General features: G+C 45.3%; 1 protein-coding gene across 1 annotated transcript; it reads left to right on the top strand.

Annotated features, from left to right (window-relative positions):
* Nucleotides 1-8,041: 8,041 nt before the first annotated feature.
* Nucleotides 8,042-12,801, top strand: LOC120028785 (extracellular calcium-sensing receptor-like). The gene is made up of 7 exons (XM_038974028.1): nt 8,042-8,331; nt 8,798-9,092; nt 9,559-9,848; nt 10,090-10,370; nt 10,714-10,922; nt 11,275-11,620; nt 11,888-12,801. The coding sequence occupies exons 1-7, from the start codon at nt 8,042-8,044 to the stop codon at nt 12,799-12,801; spliced, it is 2,625 nt and encodes an 874-aa protein (XP_038829956.1).
* Nucleotides 12,802-13,745: the final 944 nt, after the last annotated feature.

Below are 13,745 nucleotides of genomic sequence, written 5' to 3'. Positions count from 1 at the left end.
TTCTGATAGGCTGATTGACATCATTTGAGTCAATTGGAGGTGTACCTGTGGATGTATTTCAAGGCCTACCTTCAAACTCAGTGCCTCTTTGCTTGACATCATGGTAAAATCAAATGAAACCAGCCAAGACCTCAGAAAATAAATTGTAGACCTCCACAGTCTGGTTCATCATTGGGAGCAATTTCCAAACGCCTGAAGGTACCACGTTCATCTGTACAAACAATAGTACGCAAGTATAAACACCATGGGACCACACAGGCATCATACTTCTCAGGAAGAATACACGTTCCGTCTCCTAGAGATTAATGTACTTTGGTGCAAAAAGTGCAAATCAATCCCAGAACAACAGCAATGGAACTTGTGAAGATGCTGGAGGAAACAGGTACGAATGCATTTATATCCACAGTAAAAGGAGTCCTATATCGACATAACCTGAAAGGCCGATCAGCAAGGAAGAAGCCACTGCTCCAAAACCGCCATAAAAATGCCAGACTACGGTTTGCAACTGCACATGGGGACAATTTACCTTCTGCACAGATACCAGCCCTTTTTTTTTTTTTTTGGCCTGGATAATACTCGCCAGCCTACCAGTACCAGACTGTTTCTCCACTACAATGCCAGACTCCTGCTGTAATCCCTGGACCATTACTCCTGATCTTCATAGCTAGCTAGCACCCACCGAGTTACCCATTACCGAAGCTATCCCTGAGGCCCACCTCCCGGCCTACTCAGTTGTTCACCCGGACTCCACCCAAACACGGCTAGAACCCACTACTCCACCGGATCCTTGCCGTAAACTCTGGACCTTGGCACCGGATCCCTGCTGCTACCGAGTGGCTATAGTGGCTAACGCCCCTGCCCCGAAGCTAGCACCAGTTACACGTGAGCCAGGCGCATCTCCCGGCTAGCAAACTAAATTAATACAATTACAATATCTCTTTCGCCATCTGGTTTGGATCCTTTGTCGACACGGCGCCCCGCCGTACCACCACGACTGGTCTGCCGACGAATACTCCATCCGCTGTGCCTTCAACCGGCCTCCGTCAGACGTCAGAGCAGACGCTTCTACCTGCCCCGGGTTACTAACTTCAAACGCTGTGTCGCGCGTGTGCTAGCGTAGTAGCGACTACTCCTCGGCTTCCCTGTTCCACCTATTGCTGTCCCCTGGACACTATAATCACTTGGCTACATAGCTGATGCCTGCTGGACTGTCCATTAATCACGGTACTCCATTCTGTTTATTTTTTGTTTATCTGTCAGCCCCCGCCGCGAACTCAGGCTCTGTGTGTAGTTAACCGAACCTCTCTGCCCAGTCATCGCTATTTTTCCTGTTGTTGTTGTTTTAGCTGATTAGCTGTTGTTGTCTTACCCGTTGTTGTCTTAGCTAGCTCTCCCAATCAACACCTGAGATTACTTTATGCCTCGCTGTATGTCTTTCTCAAATGCCAATATGCCTTGTCTACTGTTCTTTAGATTTGTTCTAGTTTACAATGGAGCCCCTAGTTCCACTCATCATACATCTGATACCTCCTTTGTCCCACCTCCCACACATGCGGTGACCTCACCCATTATAACCAGCATCTCCAGAGATACAACCTCTCTTATCATCACTCAGTGCCTGGGCTTACCTCCGCTGTACCCGCACCCCACCATACCCTTGTCTGCACATTATGCCCTGAATCTATTCTACCACGCCCAGAAATCTGCTCCTTTCATTCTTTGTCCCCAACGCTCTAGGCAACCAGTTTTGATAGCCTTTAGCCATACCCTCATCCTACTCCTCCTCTGTTCCTCGGGTGATGTGGAGGTAAACCCAGGCCCTGCGTGTCCCCATTCACCCTCATTTGTTGACTTCTGTGATCGAAAAAGCCTTGGTTTCATGCATGTTAACATCAGAAGCCTCCTCCCTAAGTTTGATTTACTCACTGCTTTAGCACACTCCGCCAACGCTGATGTCCTTGCCGTGTCTGAATCATGGCTTAGGAAGGCCACCAAAAATTCTGAGATTTCCATACCCAACTACAACATTTTCCATCAAGATAGAACTGCCAAAGGGGGAGGAGTTGCAATCTACTGCAGAGATAGCCTGCAATGTTCTGTCATACTTTCCAGGTCTATGCCCAAACAGTTCAAACTTTGAATTTAAAAAATGTATCTCTCCAGAAATAAGTCTCTCACTGTTGCCGCCTGCTATCGACCCCCCTCCGCTCCCAGCTGTGCCCTGGACACAATTTGTGAATTGATCACCCCCCCCCCATCTAGCTTCAGAGTTCGTTCTGTTAGGTGACCTAAACTGGGATATGCTTAACACCCCGGCAGTCCTACAATCTAAGCTAGATGCACTCAATCTCACACAAATCATCAAGGAGCAACCCTAAATGGGCATGAGCACTCTCATAGACATTATCCTGACCAACTTGCCCTCCAAATACACCTCCGCTGTTTTCAATCAGGATCTCAGCGATCTCTGCCTCATTTCCTGTATCCGCTATGGGTCCGCGGTCAAACGACCACCCCTCATCACTGTCAAACGCTCCCTAAAACACTTCTGCAAGCAGACCTTTCTAATCGACCTGGCCAGTATCCTGGAAGGATATTGACCTCATCCGGTCAGTCAAGGATGCGTGGTCATTCTTTAAAAGTAATTTCCTCACCATCTTAGATAAGCATGCCCCGTTCAAAAAATGCAGAACTAAGAACAGATATAGCCCTTGGTTCACTCCAGACCTGACTGCCCTTGACCAGCACAAAAACATCCTGTGGAGGACTGCAATAACATCGAATAGTCCCCACGATATGCAACTGTTCAGAGAAGTCAGGAACCAATACACGCAGTCAGTCAGGAAAGCAAAGGCTAGCTTTTTCAAGCAGAAATGTGCATCCTGCAGCTCTAACTCCAAAAAGTTTTGGGACACTGTAAAGCCCATGGAGAACAAGATCACCTCCTCCCAGCTGCCCACTGCACTGAGGCTAGGAAACACTGTCACCACCGATAAATCCATGATAATCGAAAATTTCAATAAGCATTTCTCAATGGCTGGCAATGCCTTCCTCCTGGCTACTCCAACCCCGGCCAACAGCTCCACACCCCCGTAGCTACTCGCCCAAGCCTCCCCAGCTTCTCCTTCACCCAAATCCAGATAGCATGTTCTGAAAGAGCTGCAAAACCTGGACCAGTACAAATCAGCTGGGCAAGACAATCTGGACCCTCTCTTTCTTAACCTCTACTTCATCCCCTTCATCGACCTGGCCAAGTCTTTCGACTCTGTCAATCACCAAATTCTTATCGGCAGACTCAATAGCCTTGATTTTTCTAATGACTGCCTCGCCTGGTTCACCAACTACTTTGCAGACAGAGTTTAGTGGGTCAAATCGGAGGGCGACTCATTTCTCTGTACAAACTTCTGCTGAGGCCTTTGGAAAGAAGCCCCCAAAAAAGGTGACCTACTATTCCTAGGAGTAAAGTTATTTTTATGGTACATGTCACTGTGACTCAAAATGGCTTTTATGTGTTAGCCTGTACTCATCTGCAAGGATTGCTGCATCACTTGGAGACTTAACTTTACGTTCATTCATGGATGTAGCAACCTGGTCAGACACAGAATTTTTGAACTGTTCTAACACAATCAAATTAGACAGACCCTCAAAAGTACTAACTTCAGAAGCTGTACACCAACGATTAAATGCAGAAGTCAAATCACGAACAAACTCAGAATAGGTTTGTGAATCTAACTTTTTCCTGTAACGAAAACGTTGACGATATGCCTCTGGCACAAGCTCGTAGACCTTCAGAACTGCTGATTTAACTTTAGCAAAAACTTTACTGTCAGCTACACTCAGTGCTGCAAAAGCCTGAAGTGCTTTACCTGTAAGTACACATTGCAACAACATAGTCATGTCCAAATCTGACCAAGCTCTAGCTTCCGCAATACGTCTCTTTAATTTTTTTATCAACAATCTCAATCTGATAATGTTCAGCAATTTCAATTAACTGCTCCTTAGTACACAACTCTAAGGCTACCTCTGAAGGAGCTTGAACAAAACTACTCAAAATGGAAGACATTTTCCTCAACCAATACAACTATTACAAATGCTCACACAACTCACCTGCTGTCAGTCTGGGTTCAAGGACAGGAGCCACACCCCACTATCCTCCAAAAACGACTTTGTGCAGTCACATGTGGTGGGGTTTTATGCACACAAAACCAGTGGAGTGGAAAAGACAACCAGAAACTGGCAGCCCTCCCATAACCAGGGAGGTGCTCCCGAGCCGATGTAGGGGAAAAGGGAAAGGGATGCTCTACCCACGTTCACTGCCACCTAAAACAAAAACACCACAAGCCTCCTATTGACACTCGCTGATAAGCCTGAACAGGAGAGGACTCCCACCTGAACAAAACCCAGAAAAACACAGAGTGAATTGCTTAGCTACCAAGCTAACTGAACCAAAAGAACACATGGCTCTCAACGCTCTTTTCAACAAAATTGGCCCAACCAAAACATCCCCTCAAACAAATTTTTTTGGGCAATCTGAACTCAACTAACCCAAGTTAACTACTATCCCGGACGAGCCCCCACTTGCCACAGGCCGGCTCATAGCCTGTGACAAAAATGAGGGGAAACGAACAACAGGTATAGGCCAATTAAAAAGGTTCTTTATTCTAAACAAAACTATTAACTTTAAACAAAGAAAAAGCAATGAGGTGTGGAAGTATCATAATGTAAGGTGTATGTAAAGTGCATGGATGCGTGAATATGTGTGTGTGAACATGACTGAGTGAAAACTATGCAAAAATACAAAGGAACAAACAAAACAGGATCATACCTGGAGGAGCAGAGAGAGAGAGAGAGATTAGTGAAGCAGCAGTTTAAATACCCTGAGCCCAGGTGACTCCAATCACTAACGACCCTCCTCTGCCTGCAGGAGGAACCGCCCCCTGCACTGCAGAGGAGGGGCCGTGACATCAATGATGTCGCTCTTGCTGCGGGCGATTCCCTGATCCACCTCTACACAGACCACCATTCTGTATACTTCTGGCCCTTCCTTGGACACGGTGCTAACTAACCTCCAAACGAGCTTCAATGCCATACAACACTCCTTCCGTGGCCTCCAACTGCTCTTAAACGCAAGTAAAACCAAATGCATGCTTTTCAACCGTTCGCTGCCCGCACCCACCCGCCCGACTAGCATCACCACCCTGGACGGTTCCGACCTAGAATATTCGGAATAACTATACATACCTAGGTGTCTGGTTAGACTGTGAACTCTCCTTCCAGACTCATATTTAACATCTCCAATCCAAAATCAAATCTAGAATCGGCTTTCTATTTCGCAACAAAGCCTCCTTCACTCACGCTGCCAAACTTACCCTAGTAAAACTGACTATCCTACCGATCCTCGACTTCGGCGATGTCATCTACAAAATAGCTTCCAATACTCTACTCAGCAAACTGGATGCAGTCTATCACAGTGCCATCCATTTTGTTACCAAATCACCTTATACCACCCACCACTGCGACCTGTATGCTCTAGTCGGCTGGCCCTCGCCACATATTCATCGCCAGACCCACTGGCTCCAGGTCATCTATAAGTCTATGCTAGGTAAAGCTCAGCCTTATCTCAGTTCACTGGTCACGATAACAACACCCACCCGTAGCACACGTTCCAGCAGGTATATCTCACTGATCATCCCCAAAGCCAACACCTCATTTGGCCGCTTTCCTTCCAGTTCTCTGCTGCCAGTGACTGGAACGATTTGCAAAAATCGCTGAAGTTGGAGACTTTTATTTCCCTCACAAACTTTAAACATCAGCTATCTGAGCAGCTAACCGATCGCTGCAGCTGTACATAGTCCATCTGTAAATAGCCCACCCAATCTACCTACCTCATCCCATACTGTTTTATTTACTTTTCTGCTCTTTTGCACACCAGTATCTCTACTTGCAAATCATCATCTGCTCATTTATCACTCCAGTGTTAATCTGCTAAATTGTAATTATTCGCTCCTATGGCTTATTTATTGCCTACCTCCTCATGCCTTTTGCACAAACTGTATATAGACTTTCTTTTTTTCTACTATGTCATTGACTTGTTTATTGTGTTATTGGCTTGTTTATTGTTTATTCCATGTGTAACTCTGTGTTGTTGTCTGTTTCACACTGCTTTGCTTTATCTTGGCCAGGTCGCAGTTGTAAATGAGAACTTGTTCTCAACTAGCCTACCCGGTTAAATAAAGGTGAAATAAAAATAAAAAAAGTGACCATCGTTATGTTTGGAGGAGAAAGGAGGAGGCTTGCAAATCGAAGAGCACCATCCCAAACGTGAAGCACGGGGGTGGCAGCATCATGTTGTGGGGTTGCTTTGCTGCAGGAGTGACTGGTGCACTTCACAAAATAGATGGCATCATGAGGAGAGAAAATTATGTGGATAAATTGAAGCAACATCTCAAGACATCAGTCAGGAAGTTAAAGCTTGGTCGCAAATGGGTCTTACAAATGGACAGTGACCCCAAGCAAACGTCCAAAGTTGTAGCAAAAATGGCCTAAGGACAACAAAGTCAAGGGATTGGAGTGGCCATCACAAAGCCCTGACCGCAATGCAATAGAAAATGTGTGAGCAGAACTGAAAAAGCGTGTGTGTGAGCGAGGAGGCCAACAAACCTGACTCAGTTACACCAGCTCTGTCAGGAGGAATGGGCCAAAATTTTTGGGCCAACTTATTGGGCCAACTTATTGTGGGAAGCTTGTGGAAGGCTACCAAAAATGTTTTACCCAAGTTAAACTATTTAAAGGCAATGCTACCAAATACTAATTGAGTGTATGTAAAATTCTGACCCACTGGGAATGTGATGAAAAAAATAAAAGCTGAAATAAACTTTTCACATTCTTAAAATAAAGTGGTGACCTATAAACTGACCTAAAACAGGGATTTTTTACTTGGATTAAATGTCTGGAATTTAGAAAAACTGAGTTTAAATGTATTTGGCTAAGGTGAATGTAAACTTCCGACTTCAACTGTAAGTGAGGCAACGTGCCAGGAGGACTAGACTGTAGGGGAAATAATCTGTAGAGCCAGCGTGCCAAGAGGACTAGACTTAAGGGGAAGTACTGTGTAGAGCCAGCGTACCAAGAGGACTAGACTGTAGGGGAAATACTGAGTAGAGCCAGCTTGCAAAGAGGACTAGATTGTAGGTGAAATATAATTGAGGCAAAGTGCCAAATTAACTAGACTGTAGCAGAAATACTGTGAAGAGCCAGCGTACAAGAGGACTAGACTGTAGAGGAAATATAAGTGAGGCAAAGTGCCAAATGGACTAGACTGTAGGGCAAATACTTTGTAGAGCCAGTGTGCAAAGAGGACTAGACTGTAGAGGAAATATAAGTGAGGCAAAGTGCCAAATGTACTAGACTGTAGGGGAAATATTGTGTAGAGCCAGCGTTGCAAGAGGACTGGACTGCATTGGAAATGTAAGTGAGGCAAAGTGCCAAATGGACTAGACTGTAGGGTAAATACTGTGTAGAGCCAGCGTGCCAAGAGGACTAGACTGTAGAGGAAATATAAGAGAGGCAGTGTGCCAAATGGACTAGACAGTAGGGGAAATACTGTGTAGAGCCAGCTTGCCAAGAGGACTAAACTGTAGGGTAAATACTGTGCACAGCCAGCGTGCCAAGAAGACTAGACTGTAGTGTACATACTGTGTAGAGGCAATTTGCCAAGAGGACTAGACTGTAGAGGAAATATAAGTGAGGCTCATGGTTATTGTATGTCTAATGTATGTTTATGTCTATCTAAACCATTACAGTCAACGTAGTTCTGATGCTGGTGCATACACTCTCTATATCTGAAAGAATCAGGACCTGACTGGGTGAGCAGAGCAGCCTCTAACCCCTCCCTCCTTGGCATGGCCAAACCCACAGTATGGCCCCCAGAGGAATCCCCACAGAGGTATGGTGGGTATTTAACCCAGAGTAGAGAGGTAACCTGACCTATGTGGGTCTGTGTGGCGCTGTTGCTACCCCATACCCTCTAATCATCAGGGAAATGAGGCTCTCTCCGGCTCCTGCTCTGGATCCAAGTCTGGCTGGTAGTTTGGGTCTTCTACGTCTAGTTGTGGTGGCTGGTGGGCTTGCCTTGCTCTCGTCTGCCTCTGCCTCTGCCTCTGCCTCTGGGCTGGAGTCTGTCAGATGCAGACTCCAAGGCACCCCTCGTCCTCCGGCGTTCTCCCAGGACGGGGACTTTGTCATCGGGGGTGTTTTCTCCATCCACAACTACATGCACACTGTGGATCACAGCTACACCAGCATGCCTGAGCCCCTGCAGTGCACAGGGAGGTCAGTGAGCGCAAGAGGGAGCAGCGGACAGGACTGTGGCTGTGTGGGGAGACAGATAAATTGTGTTTTAAAGACAGAGAAACAGTGTGTTTAAAGACAGATAAACAGTGTTTTAAAGACAGATGGACAGTGTTTTAAAGACAGATAAAATGTGTTTAAAGACAGGTAAACAGTGTGTTTAAAGACAGATAACGAGTGTCTTAAAGACAGAAAAGTTTTTTTAAACAGATAAAAAGTGTGTTTGTATCTGAGAGAGTAGATAAATCCTACTGTTGCAAAGGGTCACATTTTCAAATGCAGAATATACTACAATGTCCTCAATTACCGATATCAAAAGTGTAGGCATCTAGACAGTGTGGAAAATAAGGCTAGATATTAAGATGTTTGGCCTCGTATAACCATGTATTCTATATGCTAGTTTACCATTTAGTCAAGTGGTGCTCACTCACCTATCTTCTATTTACAGTTTGGATTCCCGTGAGTTGCGCTTCTCGCGCGCCATGGTCTTCGCAGTTGAGGAGATAAACAACAGTTCGGACCTTCTACCGGGTGTCACACTTGGTTATCAAGTGCACGACTCATGCTCCTCGGTCCCCATGGCCATGAATGTGGCCTTCCATCTGGCTAACGGCCTGGACCCAATGTTTGATACCGGAGAACAGTGCTCGGGGTCTCCTACAGTGACAGCTATCGTGGGCGAGTCTGCCTCCACGCCTACCATCAGCATGTTGCGCAGCATCGGCCCTTTTGGAATTCCTCAGGTAAACTCCTGTGGAAAGAAATCATATATTATCCTCTCTTTCAGGAATATACATTTCTGTGTGAAATTAAGTGGAGAAAGGCATTTGAACATAGACTAATAACTATGAGTCTGGAGAACGTCTGGAGGCATTTTCACATGGTTTGAGGACAATCTGTCATAGGCTAGGTTGTTATGGGAGACTAGGGATAGTTGTCATACCTTTAACTCATGTTTTTCACAGCATCAGTATGTCTTATAAAACTATTATCAATACGAATAGAACGACCAAGATAGAAATGGAAAGAAATATGTATCCTTTTCATTCTGGCCTAATGAAAAACAATAAATTGGCTTATTATTATTAATGTCTCCTTAATATCATACCACACAGCTAAACAGAAAAAGCAGGAATTAGCCAATAACTGAGACTCGTTTGGCCGACATTATGTTCCTTCTCATGTTTTCGACTGTCTGTTTCTACCTAGGTGAGCCACTTTTCCACCTGTGCGTGTCTGAGTGATAAGAAACAGTATCCAACCTTCTTCAGAACCATCCCCAGTGATCAGTTCCAGGCTGCCGCTCTGGCCCACCTCATCAGGCACTTCGGCTGGACCTGGATTGGGGCGGTCCGTTCCGACTCTGACTACGGTAATAACGGGATGGCGGCTTTCCTACAGGCAGCACAAGAGGAAGGCATCTGTGTGGAATATTCTGAAGCCTTCTACCGTACCAACCCACTCAGCAGAGTGCAACGGGTGGCCGACGTGATCCGCAGGTGATCCGCGATTACTTGTGAACTTTTCATTCACAGAAATGCAAGACCGTATTTATAAAAAATACTATTGTTATTAATTTCTCTCTTTTCCAAAAGCTGATCTGTGAGACCAACATGATTTGCAGATCTTAAACATGTCAAAAGTGTTGATTAATACTAATGTTGATGTTCACTTTACTGAGACATTCCAATGAACGACAAACATGACAATCTTGTATTATGATATAATCATGTTCCCCAGCTCCACAGCCCGGGTGGTAGTTGCGTTCGTATCCTACAGGGACATGAAAATCCTGCTGAGCGAGATGGAACGCCTGCCCTCTCCTCCCCGCCAGTGGATCGGGAGTGAGTCCTGGGTCACTGCCCCAGACATGCTGCGCTTCGACCTGTGTGCCGGGGCCATCGGATTTGGTATCCAACGCTCTGTCATCCCCGGCCTCAGGGACTTCCTCCTGGACCTCTCCCCACAGAAGGTGTCCAACTCTCCCACGCTCGCTGAGTTCTGGGAGGGAGCCTTTGGCTGTAGGCTGGGGATAGGTATCTACGTATCTATCTATCTGTCTATCTATCTATCTATCTATCTATCTATCTATCTATCTATCTATCTATCTATCTATCTATCTATCTATCTATCTATCTATCTATCTATCTATCTGTCCGTCCGTCCGTCCGTCCGTCCGTCCGTCCGTCCGTCCGTCCGTCCGTCTATCTATCTATCTATCTATCTATTTACATGTCTCTGTCTGTCTGTCTGTCTGTCTGTCTGTCTGTCTGTCTGTCTGTCTGTCTGTCTGTCTGTCTGTCTGTCTGTCTGTCTGTCGGTCTGTCGGTCTGTCGGTCTGTCGGTCTGTAGGGACCTCTACAGGTGTTGGGGTTGAGGAGAAGGTGTGTGACGGAAGTGAGGATATACACCAGCTACAGACCCCCTACACAGATACATCCCAGCTGCGTGTCACTAACATGGTGTATAAAGCTGTTTACGCCATAGCACACGCCATCCACAGCATCGTTTGTGAAGAGAGAGAAAACTCCACTGTGAACTGTGACAACAACCTTAATGTGAAGCCAACACAGGTGAATGACAAGTCTATAGTATAATGTCCTGATTGATATGTTTATTTAGAATACATGTATGAAGGCCTAGGAGTTCCCATTATACTTTACTTCTTCTGAAGTAACACATCTGATAAATATGAGATGAATTAATGTTCTGTTTCTCTCTCCATCTCTCTTCCCTTCTCTCAATATCTCTCTTTCCATCTTTCTTCCCCTTTCTCCATCTCTCCTCTCTCTCTTCCCCTCTCTCCATCTATCTCTCCATCTCTCTTCCCCTCACTCATCTCTCTCTTCCCTTATCTCCATCTCTCTTCACCGCTCTCCTTCTCTCTCACCCCCTCTCTCTCTACCTTGACCTTCTAACCCCCAGGTCCTGGAGAGATTGAGGAGGGTGAACTTCTCTCGTAACGGGTACCAGGTGTCTTTCGATGCCAACGGGGACCCAGTGGCCACCTATGAGCTGGTCAACTGGCAGATACGGGAGAGTGGGAAGATGGAGTTTGTGACAGTGGGGCGCTATGATGCGTCCATGCCTCCTGACCAGAGGCTTGACATCGAGAGAGAAATCACCTGGGTAAAGAACAGTACACAAGTACCTGTGTCAGTGTGCAGTGAGAGCTGTCCCCCAGGCACTCGTAAGGCTATACAGAAAGGAAAGCCTGTATGCTGTTATGACTGTATCCAATGTGCAGAGGGAGAAATAAGTAATAACACAGGTAGGACTATAGGAACAGTTGGCAAAAATGTGTTGTAATTTCTATCACGGTTTACTAAGTAGTGGTTTATTCATATTACCAGCACTACAAAGGTAGTGTCTGTCAATCATGTTCCTGTTCTTATTATCTCATGTAAGCTGCACATTAATTCTACATTCTGTATTGTAAACTGACAAAGTGCAGCATTGTGGGACATGTATTTGTAAATAAATAAAACCTGAATCTATTATTATTAACATTTGATGTCTGTTGCATTGTTCTGGTCAGATTCTTCAGACTGTCTGATCTGTCCCGAGGAGTACTGGCCCAACGCTGAGAGAGACCGCTGTATCCTTAAGCCTGTGGAGTTCCTGTCCTTCCACGAGGTCCTCGGAATCATTCTGACCGCCTGCTCTGTGGGCGGGGCTTGTCTGGCCATTGCCACGGCAACCATCTTCTACCACCACCGAACGTCGGCCATCGTCAGGGCCAACAACTCTGAGTTGAGCTTCCTGCTGCTCTTCTCCTTGACACTGTGTTTTCTGTGTTCTCTTACTTTCATTGGCCGGCCCTCTGATTGGTCCTGTATGCTGCGTCACACAGCGTTTGGGATCACCTTCGTCCTCTGCATCTCTTGTGTTCTGGGGAAAACAATAGTGGTGTTGATGGCCTTCAGGGCTACACTTCCAGCCAGTAATGTCATGAAATGGTTTGGTCCTCAACAGCAGAGATTGACTGTAGTGTCCTTCACGTTTGTCCAGGCTTTGATATGCACTCTGTGGTTGGTCCTGTCCCCTCCCTTCCCCATTAAAAACCTCACTACCTACAAGGAAAAGATCATTCTAGAGTGTGATGTGGGGTCAGCTATTGGTTTCTGGGCTGTGTTGGGCTATATAGGACTCCTGTCTCTCTTGTGCTTTGTGCTGGCCTTTCTGGCTCGGAAGCTGCCTGATAACTTCAATGAGGCCAAATTCATCACCTTCAGCATGCTCATATTCTGTGCAGTCTGGATCACCTTTATCCCAGTTTATGTCAGCTCTCCTGGGAAGTTCACTGTAGCTGTGGAGATCTTTGCCATCATCACCTCTAGCTTTGGGTTGTTCTTTCTATTATTTGTTCCTAAATGCTTCATTATTCTGTTCAGGCCGGAGAAGAACACCAAGAAACACCTTATGGAGAAGACATCCAATGATATACGTTAATAAGATATGATTTAGGGGAAAAACATTGTAACGTTCAGTTATATGGTTTATCATACAGTTAGGTAGGACTAGTTTGACAGAGATGACCAAAAATGTTGCAGGTAATCATTGGTAACATTGTAACTAGTAACATGTAACAGGTTCACTTTAGATATTCCAATGTTATGAGAGATTGTTCAAATCTAGAGTGTTAAATTCTAATTTGACCTGCTAAGTGATGTGATTAGCAGTAGCCTACAGAGTGGAACCACTTCCATGTTGTTGGAGAAAAGCTTTATTCTTTTATAAATTGATATAACATTGAAGTGCATGTGTTCAATTGATATTGTAATTCATCATCGTATGTATTATAATAATATAATAAACATTTTCATACACAGTTGAAGTCGGAAGTTTACAAACACTTAGGTTGGAGTCACTTCTTGCCACTATAGGGGGTGCTGTTTCGCATTAGCATAATTTGCTCTACAGATTAAACGGCTTCCTACTCAATTCTTGCTCGTACAATATGCATATTATTATTATTATTGGATAGAAAACACTCTCTAGTTTCTATAGCCGTTGGAATTTTGTCTCTGAGTGAAACAGAACTCAATCTACAGCACTTTTCATGATAGGGAGTCAGATTTCAGACATCTTGGCCCCTGATCTGGAGTCAGTTTAAAGGTCCCTGTAAATGCTATGGAGAAACAGACACTTCTTACGTCTTCCCCTGGATGTCAGTACGTGATGACGCTTTGAATGGAGTCGATTGCGCAATCAGGGGCTGTATAAAACAGCAAATACCGGAAGTAGCTTCCCTTTGCTGCCTGCGCCTGGCGCACGAAGGACGTCGGACTCGCCTCCTTCCAAGCTTTTGTTTAGCCAGTAATATTTCTCTGGTCATGTTTTTACTCGTTAGAGGTGTTAAAAACATCATAAGGTAGTTAATTTAAACCGTTTTA

Source organism: Salvelinus namaycush, chromosome 34 (assembly GCF_016432855.1).
Source record: "Salvelinus namaycush isolate Seneca chromosome 34, SaNama_1.0, whole genome shotgun sequence".
Taxonomy (NCBI): Eukaryota; Metazoa; Chordata; class Actinopteri; order Salmoniformes; family Salmonidae; genus Salvelinus; species Salvelinus namaycush.
The sequence above is the reverse complement of the archived record's forward strand: the minus strand, read 5'-3'. Positions and strand labels throughout refer to the sequence as shown.